The 19,101-nt window shown below is 41.1% G+C and overlaps 1 protein-coding gene across 1 annotated transcript in view; it reads right to left on the reverse strand.

Annotated features, from left to right (window-relative positions):
* The window catches only part of cachd1 (cache domain containing 1), a 101,842-nt gene that overhangs the window by 56,059 nt on the left and 26,682 nt on the right, over positions 1–19,101 (reverse strand). Inside the window, exon 2 of the mRNA XM_085436323.1 lies at positions 9,056–9,118. Within this exon, the coding sequence (XP_085292449.1) occupies positions 9,056–9,118 (63 nt within the window). The remainder of the gene's footprint in view (positions 1–9,055; positions 9,119–19,101) is intronic.

Consider the following 19,101-nt stretch of genomic DNA (forward strand, 5'->3'; position numbering starts at 1 on the left):
CAGGAGTATGGTGGGATCCCATTTGCTAAAAATTCAGTCACACATTTCCTCCCCCTGGGATTACAACCCACAGATGTGAGACAATGACATAAGTTTTGATAGCACTCTTTTTGCTGATAGTTGAAAGAATTCCTTATTTAAAAAGAGCTGCTCCACAAGGTAGAACCACATGTTTGATTAGGGAGACTTTTTACACCAGGCGCCCTTCCTGATCCCCAAAGGGGATCTTTGGCTTGTGTAAACCACTACATTTTTGTTGATAGTACGAAACATGATTAATGGTGCTAGTTCTCGGATCGCACACATTTGTTTCTTATAACCACTTCACTTTGCAACAACAGAGTGAAAATTGATTGGTCAGAAAAGCTATTCATCAGCCTGATAACAACAATTCACCATTGCAGCAAATGTGTGGTTTCATACTGCAATGCAAAAGTGTACTTCAAACAGTTTGTACACCTGTGAACGTTTACCTGAAATTGTTCACATTCTCAAGTGAAACAGTCAAACAGAACTTTGCAGTCAATAACACAGATTGCGGAGCTTTTACAAAGACACAAATACAAGCATACACGCAATGCCTTTTAATATTTTAAATAGTTTATCCGTGTTTAACAGTTTGTGGGAGGTCCAAACAGTTTACTTCCATGTGTGTTTACTTCCATGACTGATTGACTATTTCCTTTTCCCCCTGCAGTGGCATATGCAAGTAAATGCTGCTAATCAAAAGGAGCCATGAGTTTTTGTGGCTTCTTTCTCACTGAATCTTGTTATCTTTTCTCTCTCTTTGTCTTTTTGCTGCTTTGTCCTTAAAGAAGTTTGTTTGACAATCACCTCAGCTTTCCTCTCAGCCTTCTTTTAATATAAATGGATAACGTCTATGTTTGGCGCTCCTACAATTTATATATTATAAAAATAAAAGAAACATCAGAAAAAGGACTGTTCTAAGGCACAAGAAAAGTACTACAAACAATGTCACCCATGTCCTCAGCTTGACACAGCTCATTTGCTTCATTCAGCCCTATTTTTACGAAACTCCAAATATGTCGGTTGGGGGTGTGGCTGTACGCTGTTGTATAAACGTGTAAACAGGGAATGACACCTCCAAGAATCCTGACATAAAGTGAGCCCCTAAATACACATGCGCGCAGACGTACACAACTTAATATTCATAAAAGGAAGCTGAGTGATATCAAAGCAGCACAGATCTGGAGCTGCTTAAACCATAGCAGAATGATGGGGATTTAAGAACTCAAACGCACTCCACTTCCACTAATCACATCTTGCATAATTTAAGAAAATCCACCTAAAAATACAACAGGTGTGCAACTAGAGTGAAACGTAGGAGCTTGTGGCAGCTGCATGCAAGTATTTGTGGTAAAGAACAACTGCAACATGCATGCATTTTATTGCAACACATTTTACGTAGCACGTTTTTTTTCTCTCTCTCATCTCCTTATGCTGACAACTTTGCACAATCAAAATCAAATGTTTTACCATATTAAATGTTTTTGAAATATGCATATAAAGATCCCCACAAATTTCCAGTCAGTTGGAATTCTGTTTTAGGGTATAATTTACTTTTAAACCAATGCACAGAAACTGAGAAGCAGAGGAGAAACATGGGGTTTCCAGACAAAGGCAGCAACAACAGCTAATTCAGCTGTGTTTACTGGAGCCCTTCATGCTGCCCCCCTGAACAAGCATACATTATACTTTTTCTTTGAAGGACTAGGCTCTGGTTGAGCACACAAATCACAGTGCTCTTTCAAAACAGGGATCCAGCTCTTTGGGGAAACTAATAACCAGCTCTGTAGCAGCCTCCTGGGGGACATTAATAACCAGCACACCAGCAGCTCTTCACCAGTCACTCCTATTCTTGCTTTTGTTTGCCCCAAAAAAAAAAAAAAAAAAAAAACCTTGAAAAGATGGGGAATTGTTTGGAACTTCCATCTAACTAATGTGAGGCAAGACATGTATGTAATCTGTTATAAATTGCCCTGTTAACAAGCCTTTTTCTTTTCCTCACTCCCCCTTCAGATCGTCCATAAACCTTTTTCCCTATTCTGATTGGCTGAATTTGAATGATTGTACATTTATAAACAGTAACTGCGGCTTTTAGTCCCAGGCCAAGGTGAACTGATAGTCTTATGATGCTGGTGGTCATAATTTGGCATAGGATAATTTGGAATCATGTTATTAAAGAGGAACTATTGTGCTTTGTTATTGTTTTTACAGCATTTCTAGTGCACTGGTAGGTGTGGATGTTGAACCTGGTGAAACTTTCCAAAAAATAATGTCAGAGTATGTGCAAGCAATTTCTGTGAGCCAAAAGCTCAGGTTTAAGACCAATCTAATTCCTCATTTTCAGTTTCTTGGGTCCATATGATGCTGAAGGAAGGGGATATCCTGAATGTTTCATCTAAGACACAGAGCCTTGGCTAAGAGAGCACAAACCTGACATTCAAACCTTTCGTTAATCAGGAGCAGCCAATCAGAAGAAAGCTGTCTTGTGGCTCAGTCACAGTAAAGTAAAAGTAGGATGGCAATCCCCTTGTGACTAGGAGAGAAAAATTAAATTCGGTGATCAATTGCAAATAGCTGTAAGAACCAACTAGTCACCCAAAGGTTTACCAGGCAACAACCTCAACCTCTCAGTGAGCACTTTTGTTCACAAACAGTTTGGCTGGCGGTTGGCAACCCGTCTCCAAACATTTGTGTTTGGTTAAGGTTTACAAATAATTGCCGTCTACTCAAATTTACAAGAAGAGAGAGATTTCCAACACTCTGCAGTAGGTCTGCACAAATTCAATTGCAACACTTCTCTCTACAATAGGTGACTCGACTCAATGGGTCCTCAACTCCTTGTGGTTATATTTTTCTATACTATTGTTTTATATATGTTACAGTAAGGTTGTTAAGCACTCATATTGCAGTCACTGTCTTGTAGCAACTATGTCAGTATTTGGCAACAGATTTACGCTTTTCCCTATTTGTCAGAGTAAACCACCCTATTATCACAAAGCACTTCACCCCATTAAGTTGCAAACGTATAGCAGACTGACTTCCAAAGTCACTTCTGAGAGCAGTTGCAGGGCTGGTCAGAGTCTTCACATGCAACAAGTTGATTGTATACGCCATAATATTTCTGATTGTACCGAAGTCTCCAACCACTGTTTGCTCCAAGTGTTACGGAAGCATTAAAGGACGGCAGAGAGGGATCTACTTAATCGAATTCTTTCATCAATGGCTTGCTGCACAAAGGCCGAGCATGGGATAAATAAGGATCATTTTTAACAGTTTTGGAGAATGCCATGCAAAGTTATAAATAAAAATAATTTTACAATTACTTTCAAATCTTTTGGCTTGTCAAAAGATTTCCTTCAAAATATGAGCTTTTTAAATCTTAAAAGCTTAACATTTTAAATTATGGTGATATACTGGTGCAAAATTGATATCAAAAAGAAAAAAGTCTAACTGTCCAAAACCTTATAGATCGAACTAATCCACAAGTGGCATCTAATTATTTTAGAGAAAATAAAGATAAAATAAAGTAACAAAATCTTCAGATAATGTATAGTTTTCTATTATATGTAAATTTTAAGAATGAAAAACAAATCAGTAAATACTTTCCAAAGTCACTTTGAGTCACCTCAGCCTTGTTAAAAACAGAAAAAGGCTTATTCCCCACAGTACGTGGATCCCTTTGTTCCCGTAATTACAGCTGCCTGAAAAATGGCTGAGATTGAATCCAGGAAAAGGGAAATACACCACGACCCACTGACCGCTTGTATGCCTAATCAGCTGGCCGCTATTCCAAGGGTTTTAGGAGGGGCCTGAGGCACAGCCCGCAATTATTGACCTTCCACCGCAAGGAACACGAACACCAGCGTGACCACTCATACAGGGGCAAGAATTTAAATGCACACATGGACACACTCACAGTGAAAATCAGTTGAAGTGAACTTTGCAAGAAAAGGAAAAATAGGCCAGTGTTCCGCTAAGAAGTGTTTCCATAGCTGGAGGAGGGAAAGTCACACAGAAACCAAAGCTCGAGTTTTAACAGAGCGACTTAAAAGAAACCAGAACCTTCTAGCTGTGCAAGTTCAAGCTCATGTTACAGTCTGCCCGGTTCAGCCAAAACCAACCTGTGCTCTGCAGATTAACCACTCTCCCCAAAACATACAACTCCTCTCTCCCATCTCTGACCCATCCAACCAGCATATGGAGGGTTTGCAGCACCCAGTGGGGCTGGTTGCGCCACAAAAGCAGACTGAGTGGAACGGATGTTCGTTGAAGTCTCGTGTTGGACCTAATGAGGTTTGCCAGTCAGCCTTCAACCACAGTCGCTGGCAGCGGCATTTGTGGCAAACCAAAACTTACTTCGGAATGTTGGGGTAAAGGACTTGGTAAAAGCGGGATGCAGGTCTATTCTGCAAACCTCAGCCATTATATAGAAAGTTAACAGTGCATGGGTCGCCTCTGCTTGGATAAACGAACCTCTCATAAAGGACTTGTTGCTTATAATGAGGGTGAGAAGTTTTCCAAGGCTATTAGAGTGCTGACTCGTTCCTTCTGGACATAATGATGTAGGTATTCAGCATGACTGGAGAAAGTACATTTTAATGTGTGGTTAACAGGTCGATTGTAAAAACGTTAAAGTCGCAGCACGTTTCAGAGATGAAGTACAAAACATTTGACGGCTCAAATCTGTTAACGTGGCGGCGTGGGTGTGGTTCAGTTTTATGCTAATGTTCCGCTCAGCTTCACTCATACATTTCCATAACACTAAAACCAGCCACACACAACATGTGCAATAATATGTACTAATATGCACTGCAATAGCCCTGCCATAATCTGGACTTTAGCATAGACTGAGATGCCGTGTGACAGATCACCTGTCTTAGAGAAGTACACAATGTTAGGGTTGTTAGAACCTGACCGATCTTGTCTGGGATAAATTACATTGAAAAAGGTCATGGATGGGTTTTGCTGCTGATTCATCAGACTAAAAAGAAGCTTTGAGGCTTCTGCCAGATTAGGTTAGGCATAGTGAGACAGTGAAACAGAAACTGAAAGGGAAGATTTACATTTTTAAAAAAATCTTATTGACATTTAAGGCATTCTCCAAAGCAATCATCTTTTAGTAAGCTGGGCACAACTAAAGATATTGAAGATGTGCATTACAGTCATAGTAAACTTGCCCTGATGACTTTTAAAGAACAATCACCAACACAGTTAGCGTGAAATTAACCAATAGGGTTGCACATTAGGAACGGGTTCACAACAGTATTGCAGACTATAACTATGTACTATAAATACCATCTGATGTCAAGCTAAAGTTGTTTACATTTATCCTTATATGCCAACAGAAACCCAATCTAACTTTTCTTCTCAGTGTAGGACTATAGTGGCAAGCCAATAAAATGTTAGCAGTTCGCACCTGAAATGAGGGAATAATCCAAACCTAATTTCTCGACTTGAACAGAACCATTTTTAGCTGTCCTTTTACTTTCATTTCTTAAATGTCACATCGCGAAAAGGGCTCTGCCTGGGCTGAGTGACAGCTCCAATGCGTTCCCGAAGCCAGAGTGGCTCACTGAACGGCAATAACATTGGAAAATGTAGTGTGCACACACACTACCCATTTGAGTTCAGATATGCAGATTTAAGGTCATGAATATAGGATAAAGTACTGATCACATACTTTAAGGGATCTGGTACAATTTCATTTTTCTCATTTTCAGAAAATCCAACAGACTTTTGAGCCTTTACTTACTTAAGCCAACAGCTACAATCTGAATCATGATCACAAAAAAACTGATTAAAGAAATTGAGGAAAACAGAAAAGGCTATGAGACACCCCACCTCAAACTTCTGCTGGTCCCCTTTTGACTGCCAAAAAGCCCTGACCTGTCGAGGCATGGACTCCACTACACGTCTGAAGGTGTACTGTGGTATCTACGTCCTCGGGTCAAAAATGACCCGTAGGTGTATGGCAAACAAGTGTATGGGAATCCCGAGGATATTACAAGGGTTAAGACCTGCAAGTTATAGGGCGGGACCTCCCTGGATCTGAATTGTCTACCCAGCACATCCAACAGATGCTCGCCAGGTGTTCCCCAGGTAAGCAAGACACACATCACAGCCATCCACATTATGTTTAAAAGAAAAAGTGACCCATTATTGCAGGCCACCTGATGCTCATATGCACGTTGTTGGCACTTTATGCAGTGGACAAGGATCAGCATGGGCTGATGGGCAGCTCACGACCCTGTCGCTGGTACACTACTGTTCCTTTCTCGGATCTCTTTTGATAGTGGTTCAGGGGGTTGGGAAGCTCATCTGTAACCGGAAGGTCGCCGGTTCGATCCCCGGGTTCTCTGTCCTGGTTGTTGTGTCCTTGGGCAAGACACTTTACCCTACCGCCTACTGGTGATGGCCAGAGGGGCCGATGGCACAATATGGCAGCCTCGCTTCTGTCAGTCTGCCCCAGGGCAGCTGTGGCTGCAACCGTAGCTGCCTCCACCAGTGTGTGAATGTGAGAGTGAATGAATAGTGGTATTGTAAAGCACTTTGGGTGCCTTGAAAAGTGCTAATAAATGCAATCCATTATTATTACTGAGCACTGTTGACCAGGAACACCCCACAAAAGATGCAGGTTTGGAGATGCTTGGACACAGTTGTGTAGCCATCACAATTCAGTCGCTGTCAAACTCGCTCAAATTCTTACGCATGCCCATTTTTCCTGCTTTGAGGACTAAATTTGCACTTGCTCCCCAATATGTCCCCCCCACGACCACGTGCCATGATGCAGAGATAATAAGTGTTATTCACTGTGTATTTTGTAGTTTGTATTGTGTGTGCTGTACTTATTAGTATACCACAATGTTTCAGCCCTGACCTCACCACTCACTGCTGTGACGTCATCAAGGGAGGGAAAAGCAAATATGAATGAGATTTTTTTTCCTTAGGGAATCTCACGAATGAGCCCTACAGCATAAACAGCTTCCCTCAGTGAAATTTACAAGCACAGACAATAAGCTAAATATAATATAATATGAACTCGATGGTAGTGGTTAATCTGCTACCTCATCAATGCGTTCTTATTCTATAGTATAACATATTTATAGACATTTTTTTAATTTTAGAGCCAGCATTAGACAATGTTACATTTTATAGCAAATTTCAGACAACATAATTTTTATACCACGTTTTATATTAACAACTTTTTGTGTGTGATGGGCATTTTTTCTGTTTTTCTTTTTTTGTTGTTTAAAGAAACACATAAAATAAGCACATAAATAAGCAAACAAACAGAGAATAAACATGTATTCATATAAAACAAACAAGGGACCTCTTTGTTTTACTCAGGTTGCCCTGCTGTATATTAAAAAGTAAGAATGAGAGCTCTCTGGAGGAGAAAAATCGCTTTGGGGTTGTGTGAGGAAGGGCATCCAGCATACATAAAAATCTGCCAAATCAAACACGCAGTACAACCCACTGCTGTGACCCACTGTGAATAAGACCAAAATCAACTTTTTAGGGCAACTAGAAAAATGTGTCATTTCTTTTGTTAAGGAAAAAAAACAAACATTTAGCCTCCTTTTTAGGCAGCATCTGCCACATCTGGCATAGGATAAAACATTAATGGTTGCCAGCATTTTTAATTATTGACAACCACTCTGACAGCATGTGTTCAACATGGAGAACACACTCACAGGAAAGACTGAAAGAAAGCCAGACAGGAAGAGGGAGAACCTGTGTCATCAGAAAGGGACAGACATCTGTGTGCCTGTCTAAATAATACATTTCCAGAGGAGAAACTCGAAGCTGTTAGAGGGGACCCCTTTGCAGCTCCTTGCCTTCTGTCTTTCTTCTTGCTCTCTTCCTCTGTAGATACCATCCTAATTGAGCCCTAGCTTGGCTCGGGGACACGGACACACACAGCTATGCCAGAGCTGTCATCTGGATTAGCTGGGGCCCGACTCAAAAGGGTTTCAGTGAGAATTTTTGCCCACTCTCTTAGCCAGACACAGACATACAGCAGCTACAAATGAGCCCACATTGAGGACCTTTTGTTCTGCGATCACTTCTTGTTATAGCACACCACACGCAACGCAAGTTGGAAAGCTAAGATTTATTGTTTTTTGTTGGACTTTCTGGAAACACAGAGGTTGGAATTGTTCAACTGAAATTAGCGAGACATGTGTTAAAGATCATAATCGCGACTATCCTTAGCAAGAGGCACTCAAAGATGAGAGACTGCCGTTGGCTTGCAAGCTGTTCAGAAAGGCGGCTTTTCTATGGAGACGAAGGACGAAGAGCGCTTTAAAGCCAGTTTTAGCTGCCTGTGGAATCGTAAATACCTGCAAGGTGAGATAGTATATATTTCGCAAACACATGCATGAGATGACACACTGGAGCACAGACAGAAATAGTCGCGGGAGAAATGCAAACAAACATCAACCTGTCTGTTCTTGCTGGTGGCTGTTTACCAGTCTGGTGTTTACTGTCACTCTTCCAAGATCCCTCGTGCAGTAGTAAAATACGCACACACACACACAAAATCAAATCGTGCCTGATGTGACATAGGATGCCAGGGATTCTGTGCATACTGTTTTTTTTAATTCACGACCAAAAAAAAGCTCTTGGATTGGGGGATGGTGGGTTCTTTTTTTTTTTTTTTAAACAAATCATTCATTTTCTTTTTTTATTATTCTGTCTGACTGAAAGCTATGTGCTCACATTGTGAGCAGAGGGAGATGGGAAGACAGAGAGGGGGGGGGGGGGGAATGAGAGAGGGAGCACAGACAAGTGGAAAAACAGGCAGAGAACTTCAAAGCCAATGAGACAGCAGCCACAGAATTTTAATACACCCCCTTTTTCCTCTGATGGCTGGTGCATGTGTTCAGCGCTGCTGGGCTCAACTCTGCACATGACAGGCACCGTCCATGGCGCGCACAGGCACGCCACGCATGGCCAGGAAGGCACGCACGCACACACACACGCACGCACGCACGCACGCACGACAGAGGAAGCTTTTGTTACTCACCTGCTGAACTTCTGTCTCTCCGTTTGATGTCTTCTCGGTGTAAACGAACGAGCTGAAAATCCTCTGTAAAGAGAGGGAACCAAGCAGAGAGAGTGACGTTAGATCACGAGGAACGCTGATCGAGATCCAATAACTCAAATCCATCACTTTAAAGGAAACCTTTTTCATTAACAAACTGTAAAACTCAGTCAAACCAGGACCTGTTCCTGCGTACATGGCATTAAAGCTAATTAAGTTCTCTAGCTCTAATAAAGCCATCACCGCGGCTGGGTGAACAACTACAGGGAGTGCAGAATTATTAGGCAAGTTGTATTTTTGAGGAATAATTTTATTATAGAACAACAACCATGTTCTCAATGAACCCAAAAAACTCATTAATATCAAAGCTGAATGTTTTTGGAAGTAGTTTTTAGTTTGTTTTTAGTTTTAGCTATTTTAGGGGGGTATCTGTGTGTGCAGGTGACTATTACTGTGCATAATTATTAGGCAACTTAACAAAAAACAAATATAAACCCATTTCAATTATTTATTTTTACCAGTGACACCAATATAACATCTCCACATTCACAAATATACATTTCTGACATTCAAAAACAAAACAAAAACAAATCAGCGACCAATATAGCCACCTTTCTTTGCAAGGACACTCAAAAGCCTGCCATCCATGGATTCTGTCAGTGTTTTGATCTGTTCACCATCAACATTGCGTGCAGCAGCAACCACAGCCTCCCAGACACTGTTCAGAGAGGTGTACTGTTTTCCCTCCTTGTAAATCTCACATTTGATGATGGACCACAGGTTCTCAATGGGGTTCAGATCAGGTGAACAAGGAGGCCATGTCATTAGTTTTTCTTCTTTTATACCCTTTCTTGCCAGCCACGCTGTGGAGTACTTGGACGCGTGTGATGGAGCATTGTCCTGCATGAAAATCATGTTTTTCTTGAAGGATGCAGACTTCTTCCTGTACCACTGCTTGAAGAAGGTGTCTTCCAGAAACTGGCAGTAGGACTGGGAGTTGAGCTTGACTCCATCCTCAACCCGAAAAGGCCCCACAAGCTCATCTTTGATGATACCAGCCCAAACCAGTACTCCACCTCCACCTTGCTGGCGTCTGAGTCGGACTGGAGCTCTCTGCCCTTTACCAATCCAGCCACGGGCCCATCCATCTGGCCCATCAAGACTCACTCTCATTTCATCAGTCCATAAAACCTTAGAAAAACCAGTCTTGAGATATTTCTTGGCCCAGTCTTGACGTTTCAGCTTGTGTGTCTTGTTCAGTGGTGGTCGTCTTTCAGCCTTTCTTACCTTGGCCATGTCTCTGAGTATTGCACACCTTGTGCTTTTGGGCACTCCAGTGATGTTGCAGCTCTGAAATATGGCCAAACTGGTGGCAAGTGGCATCTTGGCAGCTGCACGCTTGACTTTTCTCAGTTCATGGGCAGTTATTTGGCGCCTTGGTTTTTCCACACGCTTCTTGCGACCCTGTTGACTATTTTGAATGAAACACTTGATTGTTCGATGATCACGCTTCAGAAGCTTTGCAATTTTGAGACTGCTGCATCCCTCTGCAAGATATCTCACTATTTTTGACTTTTCTGAGCCTGTCAAGTCCTTCTTTTGACCCATTTTGCCAAAGGAAAGGAAGTTGCCTAATAATTATGCACACCTGATATAGGGTGTTGATGTTATTAGACCACACCCCTTCTCATTACAGAGATGCACATCACCTAATATGCTTAATTGGTAGTAGGCTTTCAAGCCTATACAGCTTGGAGTAAGACAACATGCATGAAGAGGATGATGTGGACAAAATACTCATTTGCCTAATAATTCTGCACTCCCTGTAAATGTGTCCGCTGCAGCCAGAACTGGAAAAAGTCTCAAAAGAATTTGAGGCCAATTCTTCAATCGGAACCTCATTCCCTTTATTTTTTATAATACTTTAAATTACAGTGAGGTGAATGTTAGTCTGCATTTTCTTGCCGCCTGTATTTAGTGCTCCTTGATTGGCTGTTTGTGTTTAAAACTGAAATCAAGAAAGTACACTCTAGAGCAGAATATGCTAGCACAATTACAAAACAAAAAAAAGCCACGTGAGAAGATTTTTCTAAGACCAGATATTTGGATTTGTCAAACAGTGTCAGCTAAGAATAGTTACATTCCATCCAGCGTTTAGTTGCAGGGCTCAGGCAGCCTGTTGCATATTTTGGCTCCTTGGCTCGTGTGAATATAGTGAAAGCATCATTAATGTTACTTCTCTGAGTTTTGAAACACCTACAAGTTGGATGAAGAAGAAGTTATATGGGGGGGTTCCCGTTGTTGCATGATGATGCTGTGAGACTACACTGAATTAATAGCATCCAGCTATCTTCATCAATCAAGAGATGAGGAGGAAAGAGAAAAAAAAAAGACAAGGTAAACACCGGCTGTAGTGCTGTTGCATTACTCTGTTGAGACGAGTGCGTCTGGATCCATTTTATTAGCGGCCCAGAGAGAATGATAAACCTGACTACCTGCCAAAACATAGTCCTGTCAACTGCATCAGTTTCTCAGTTGGGAGGGGAAACGCCTGCCCGAGTCTAGAAGTCAGCCGTAGCATAAAAATGAAGGTTTTTATGAGCTCGAATTGCAAGATGATGTTAAATTTCCCTCCCTTCGCCTTCTAGGCTGAAACATTTTTAACAGTTCCTGATTTATATTGTTGAGCAGAGAGGATGTGGAGTGGTGCATTAAGGCATGGAGAAAATGAGTCCGGCTGTGACCTCAGCACTCAGAGAGCCCCAGAAAAACATTATATGAGCCGCCTAAATACGGACCTGCTCTGACACACAGAAACATGCAGACATTTATTCAGATGGTCTCTCGAGTCTTGTATATTTGCTCTCTCTCTCTTTTTCTCCTACTTATTTACACATACACACTTGTTAAACACAGACACCGGTGCCATGTGTCAGCTACAAACACAGTACAACTAATGTTTGTGTTGAGGCAGCAGGCGGGCAGGTGTTTCACGGTAAGCTGCCCCACCGTACACAAAGCCTTAAATTGTCTGGTTTCTACACTCCAACCATTTCCTGATGCCTGTCCACACCTTTTGTCAGACACATTCCAGAGGACACCAATTACCCAGATTGCAACTTAAATAAACTAAACCTGGATTTGTGTTACTATGGACTTATGCCATAGTTAGACATGTCTCTGTTTCAGGGTATATCTGGTGACAAAGTGAGCTCAGTTGTCAAGCAGTTTACGCTTTAAGACATTTTATTATTGGAGATATTGTGCCTCAGCATCAGAGGAACCTTTCCTTTAACACTTGGAACATACAGTACAACAAGAAAAGTATTGGGCCACCTACACACAACACCCGCATTAGCTTTTTCTAAAATTCACCCACCCTTTTGTACCTATAACAGCATTTGTTCTTCTGCTAAGGCTTTCCATAAGATTTTAGAGAGCGTGTCTATGGAAAAAATTTTGGCATTGTGACATTGAATACTCCCATTCTCCATTCTAGTTCATCCAAAAGGTGTTTGACGGGGTTGAGGTCGGGGCTTTGTGGGGGTCAGTTAAGTTCTTCCACACCAAACTCATCCAACCGTGCCTTCATGGACCATGTTTTATGCACTGGGGCAAAATCATGCTGAGACAGAACTGTTCCCACAACATTGGAAGCAGAAAATCATCCAAAAATGTCTTGGGAGGCACAAAGATTTCTTTTCACTGCAACTACAAGGCCCAGGCCAAAGTCCAGAAAGAAAATGATTACGCGGTACGGCCAAACACTTTTGCCTATATAATCTATGCATGCTTTCCTCCCTTTCTTCCCATTGTAATTGGAACTGTGCTGGAAGTTTCAAGTTAGAAACACAACAAAGGATGATTACAGGATGGGGGGAGGGCTCCAATGCTTATGTACTAATAAAGGGTGTTGGACAGAAGAAGACCAAGAGACTTGTTTTGGGATGGGGGGATTAAAGTAATAGAAAGCAGAAAATCAGCAAATATTTGCCACTCTAACTAGGAAATAATGTAATCTAATAAAAAGGACAAATATTGTCAGCCAGTGATAGAGACACACAAACAGATACAACTGTTCGCTGAAACCTCTGCACAATGCTCTCTTCTGATTCATAATGAGTCTTTTCAGCTTATACTGGTAGATTAAGTATGAAATGACATTTCTGACAATTCAATTATTTCCAATATGGCTTATAAACACTGGCTGGAATAAACACACAATTTTGAGTTTTGAGTGTGTAAATGGGAGTCAGTGGTCCTCGTTACTAGTGATTGCTTTTGTGCATATTCATTTCATTTTACAGAGCAAGTCACTAACACACAAAACACTTTAATTGTGTTATTACAAACACACGAGCACATTTCACTACTGAGTTATTTGCAAAGTGCAACACCAAGCCCAGACAGTCTACAGTTCCACGCCCTTCTTGGGTGGGTGGGGGACGAAGGTCCAATACATGGAACTGTCAAATAAACACGACCAAAGTACACTCAAACAGAGCTTCCGCCACTTAGCAGCAATCACTTTTAAAACTTAAAGACTGCAATAACAAAAGAGAAGGAGAAAGGGGGAGGAGTAGGCACTGTGAAGGGGAAATATGTGTTTTTCCATTTAGCAAGCAATCTTGAGAAATTGCGAACAAATCCTGAAGAGAGCAGAGCGGTTGTTGCTGATTAGCCACAGGTTAGCCGGCTTTCCCCCCAGTGCCTAGAGTGTTTGTTGTTAGAGCTGCTTTGCGGTTTTCACAGCTATGGAGCAGCTGGAGAGGAATGCTCAGCTCTGAAACCTGAGACGCCTGAGGCTGCTCGGGCCACCACGGTCCTGTGGCCTCCTGTGACCCACAATCACACATGCACAAAACTGGAGTACCAGGGGACACTCAGACTTCCCTACACACCTTGTAGCTTACTCTGTTGGGTAAACCTCAGCATCATGAAAGAAGACAAATTACAAATACCAGAAAATGACACAAATGTTCATTTTAGATGTCTGATGCACAAGGGGAAGGTTAAACAAGACCTTTTTCAAACAAAGAGCATTCTAGTGGAAACTTTGGAACTGTGTTAATGTTTAACCGTGTGTGTGTGTTTTTTATTTTAATACTTTCATTCAATTGAGTTTTATTTATAGAGTGTTAAATCACAAAAACAGATCCCTGTGTTTTAAATTGTAAGGTGAAGACACTATCATAATAGAGAGAAAAGACCAATGAAAAGATGACCCCTATGAGCAGGCACTTGGCAACAGTGGGAAGGAAAAACTCCCATTTAACAGGAAGAAACCTCTGACAGAACCAGGCTCAGGGAGGACCACCTTTTCCAAACATCCTCGTTTTATTTTGAATGCTTACACTCTTTTTTTAAATTTGCTTCAAAATTATTAGCTCCCCTGATGCCAATTTTCAGTTGGGTATCTTTTTTGCTTGATAAGTTGTTTTAAGTTTCATTCACATATCCTGACAAATTCTATCTCTATGCTTCCTTTCACCTTGAGGAGATTGATAGTTCTACACACACTAAGGCTTTCCCACAGCATAATGCTCCCACCCTTGTGTTTCACTGTTTTTTGGGCTGTACACTCCTCCATTCTTTCGCTATATCATCTCTTAGGTCAAAGAGCTCTAATTTTGTCACATTGGACCAAAGGATGTGCTTCCATTAAGTATAATCTCTCACCAGGCTGTCTTTAACATTCCTCAGTCTAACTTAAAGGGGCATCTTTTGTAGGAGTGGAGCTTTTCTTGGTCTGCAACCTCACGGTCCATTCCTGCATAGGGGTCTAATGATTTTCATCATTGAGACTACAATTCCTGACATGGCAAGTCATTCAGTAGTGTCTTGGCAGTTGTTCTGAGGTCTTTAGACACATCTCTCACTACTTCTACTTTCTTCCTCTGTCAGGCTTGTTCCGCGCTGTGTGGCTCTCTTTGATACTTCTTGATATTTCTCACTCCAGTTTGTGACACTTGGATATGCTGTGATAACTTTGTATATCAATCTCATGTTTTGTGAGCAAGCCTTAACTGATTTATCTTGTTTTTCCATGGGTTGCCTTTTTCAAGTGACAGCTCAAACCTTTGCTGAAGTTTGTCTGTGTGTAAATAACATACGCCTCAGGTTCAGCTTCATTTCACAAGCTGTGAGCACTACAAAATTAAAGCACATCATTGCACAGCAATGGTCTGTGCTATAGCTCAATAACAGTCAGTTTTGCAGGGGGCTAATATACTTCTCCTGGTCCTTTTTGGCGTTTTGTTTTCACAAAATAATTCTAATTCAAAACACTTTTTTGAATTATCCCTTGGTTAAAGTTCACACAACAGTAAATGTTTTCCCTTGCCACTAACATACCAAATTGTCTTACGTTTAAAATTTGTGATAAAAGAGTTTTTTTAAATAACATTTGCCTTTAGTGACAAAATGTCATCCATACATAACATTTAGATTTTATTGCACTGCTGCAAGGTCCAAAACGCATGTCTCTAACGACACATCAAAAAGGCTAACCCTGGCTCTACATGGGAAGCATTGCATTCAGATGACTTGTGCATTGATTGCAGAGCTCCAGCCTTCGACTCATTAGGCCAGATTTTAAAGCCATTCACCATGGGGTTAATCCTAGACACAGATGAGTGGTTCCCAGGAATGCCCAAACCTTAGTGGAAGCTCAAACTGTAAGCTTCCACTAACTAAATATAGGGACTTGGTAGCTTTTCAGAGCTATGGTACATTTACTGTGGATAATTCATGTAGGCTGAGACATACAGGGAAATACTGCCCTCACTTATGAGAATATCTGACTCCTTTAAACTTTTTCACTGCTTTATTTATTTTCTCAGTTGCAGGAAGAGAAAATGATTAACACGTCACAGCCTTTTGCAGTTCTAAAGCAGACTCCCTTAGGTTTCTCCTTAACTTTTGCATCCTCTTTGCACCCATCTCATATCAACACTGGAACCATATGTATCCATTTAATTAGCTCTACCACTTCATCTCCTCAGTCAGGCCCTCTTGGGGATGTCAAACTACCATAAGAGGCTCTTCTTACTTAAAGTGAGTCTTCTGTTCCCAGGGATGTAGGGAAGAAAATCCAGACAGAAGACTGATGACACCAACCACATGATGGAGACTTAGAGAGTCATTCGTGTAGGTTTTTTTTTTTTTCAAAAAGGAAAAACTAGTAGTAAAGAAAAAGACTGCGGAGAATAAAAATTACAGAAAGGCAAAAAATAAGGAAGATAAGAAGCAGAAGTCGTCAGATTGGGAATGAACATATTAGCAATTCATCGATCTTCAAAGAGTGGGTCTCTCTCTCTCTCTCTCTCTCTCTCTCTCTCTCTCTCTCTCTCTCATCCTGTCTTCAGGGCTGTCTTTAGTGGTCCGTGGTTCATCGGTGAACACACTACAGGGCAAACTGGGAGCCTCACTGAGACACAAATTCATATTCACCATGTGCCAGCTGAATCAAATAGGTATGACTGCTATAAAAAAATAGAAACTGCAGAGTGCCTTTGTACATGTGTGTTGCTCAATCTACTGTAAGAAATCTCCATGAAGGTGAAGGTCACATTCATCCACAGACAATTTAAATCCAGCCTGTGTAGATGTGTTGGAGCTGTAGGGCCAGAGAGACTGGTTTCCATATAGCTGACAGATAAAGGCTTAATATTAAAGCCCAAGGGACAGTAACGGCTTCTTCCTCCATGCTGCTGGTACACAGCTTCTCTCCTTTTTTTACCCTCCCCCTTGCTTCCTCCCTGCTTCCCAGCCAACTCCCAGCTCATGGCACTACAGAGGGCTGGGGGCCGAGGATGCAGCATTAGAGTTCCTCCTCTGATGTGTGTGCACGTGTGTTTGTTTTCCCCCAGACCCTTGCCATGTGTTTATCCCCATCCTCGCCTCCCAGGAAAGGCAAGGAAGAGAGAGCAGGAGCCCAATTTTTGTATTTTCCCAAGGCAGCCAAAAAGGGCTGAAATAATTATACCTGCAGTTTGCAGCTCCACAACACACAGGTCAGAAGAAGAGAAGTAGAAAGCCTAAGGACGTATGCATTTCCTTTGGGGGTAAACCTGGTGCACTAACAGCAATGTTTTACAAAATATGACGAAGCTCCTTTTAATTCTAACTATCTGCAGCTCAGTGAGAAGCCAAATATTAAAAGCACTTCTCTAGTCAGAGCCAAATGCCGCATATTAACGAAATAAAAGCACTTTTATTATTATTCAAATCAGTAAAATAAATGTGATTAGATGGGAATTAAAAATAAAATTACACCAAAAATGATCGAACCATGCTGCAAGGAATTCACACCATTTACACAATCACCATCTCACCACACCGGTCTGTTAATTCACAGCCAGATCAGACCAATCCAAGTCCTATAAGTAGCTCCTGACTGATAATGTCACAGCTATGGCTATCCAATCTTCTCAGGTTAAACTTTTACAAGCTGTTTACAAGGCTTGGGGTTTTTTTTTTTGGTTTTTTTTTTGTTTAAAAGTATGTTAAGCCTGTCAAAGACCCAGTCTTACTTTTTTGATTCATTTCTATGCATCAATGTAAAAAAAAAAAAAAAAAAAAAAAAAAAATGCCTTCAACCATGAAAGAGGAGGAGAAGAGGGAGGGAGTACAGTAAGAAAAGGCATGTCAAAGATGGATCTCTAAATGCCAGTATAATGGCCATAGAGAAACCAAACCCTCACTAATTAAGTGCGTCTCCATTTCAACCCAGTGGAGCAGGTCGGTTAATTAAATGACCGTCCGTCAGTGTCTGCCAACTGCTTGTTGCTGCATTGGGGTGGGGTTAGGGCCAAATTAATTTGTGTGAATCTAACTAACAGACAACCTGAGGCGATAGCCCCAAAGCCCAAGCCCACACACTGTGTTAGTGTGGGGAGTGCAAGCGTGCACTTTAGCTGCTTTTCAAAGGCTTCTTTGCAGTTCAGCATTTTCGGATTGACTGGGGTAGCATTTTCAATTTTCTCAACATGTAGTTATGTCCTCTGAATGTTTATGTTAGAAAAGTGTGTGTGTGTGCTGGGAGGACTGCATACACCTAGATTTTATATCTCCATAAAACAGCTTTTTTTAAGGAAAGCTTTCATTCCCAGGATGCACTTGGAACAGTCCTGATGTCCATTCTAAATTCTTCACATTTATTCAGCCCGGCAGCTCTCCAGGCCCAAGCACTGAAGGTTTATCTCAAGACCAAAGCTTCAGAAGTTAAGTTATCCTTATTAGCCCACTGTTCCTGCTATGACGAAGAGCAAAGGAGAGTGCAGAAACAAAGTTAATGTGGCTTTACCTGCAGAAATCCATAAATCTGGATTGCAGTAGAGATTAACTGTGATCTAGTTCTGTACTGATGAAAGTTCTTTGGAAATGGCCAAATTTTTAACTTTTAATTTTTTTTTTTTTTTTTTTTTGGGGGGGGGGGGGGGGGGGGGTAATTATTGTTGATATTTTGGTAAATTATATGTAGGATTTCTGAGAAACTGAGAAAAATGCCACTTTTTTGCATTAGTGAAAACTGAAACCAAAAAGTAAAACCAGAGGTATATAAAAAAACAAATTTGTCTAAAATAAAATAAAAAAATAAATAAAAACATTATGCACTCACAAAAATAAGAAATAAGATCATTTTCTCATTTTCAGTGTTTATTTAGACTTGGAGTGTCTACATGACAATTTTAATGCTAAGCATCTGACATGTGAGTCACCCGCTTTTGCCCCGTTATTGATAACATTCAAAGAAAAACTGAAACTGACACTCAACTCATAAAAAAGGCAAAACTAAACATTTTCCATCTATAAAATCTAAGACGAAATGAGCAAATCCACAAAAATGAAAATAAAAACTACTTGGGAAACAAAAGTGTAATAAATCTGCTCTGATCTATTCCAAGAAAGGAAACAAAGGAGACATATTTTCAGCTTGAATCTTTACATATAATTCACCTGACATATGCTGGGGTGTGTGAGGGGAGCCGGTGCCTGTACTGATAAATTCTGACTGGACTTTCTCC

Source organism: Copadichromis virginalis, linkage group LG17 (genome assembly GCF_057382275.1).
Source record: "Copadichromis virginalis isolate Kocher_CV1m ecotype Utaka linkage group LG17, C_Virginalis_male_GT1.1, whole genome shotgun sequence".
Classification (NCBI taxonomy): domain Eukaryota; kingdom Metazoa; phylum Chordata; class Actinopteri; order Cichliformes; family Cichlidae; genus Copadichromis; species Copadichromis virginalis.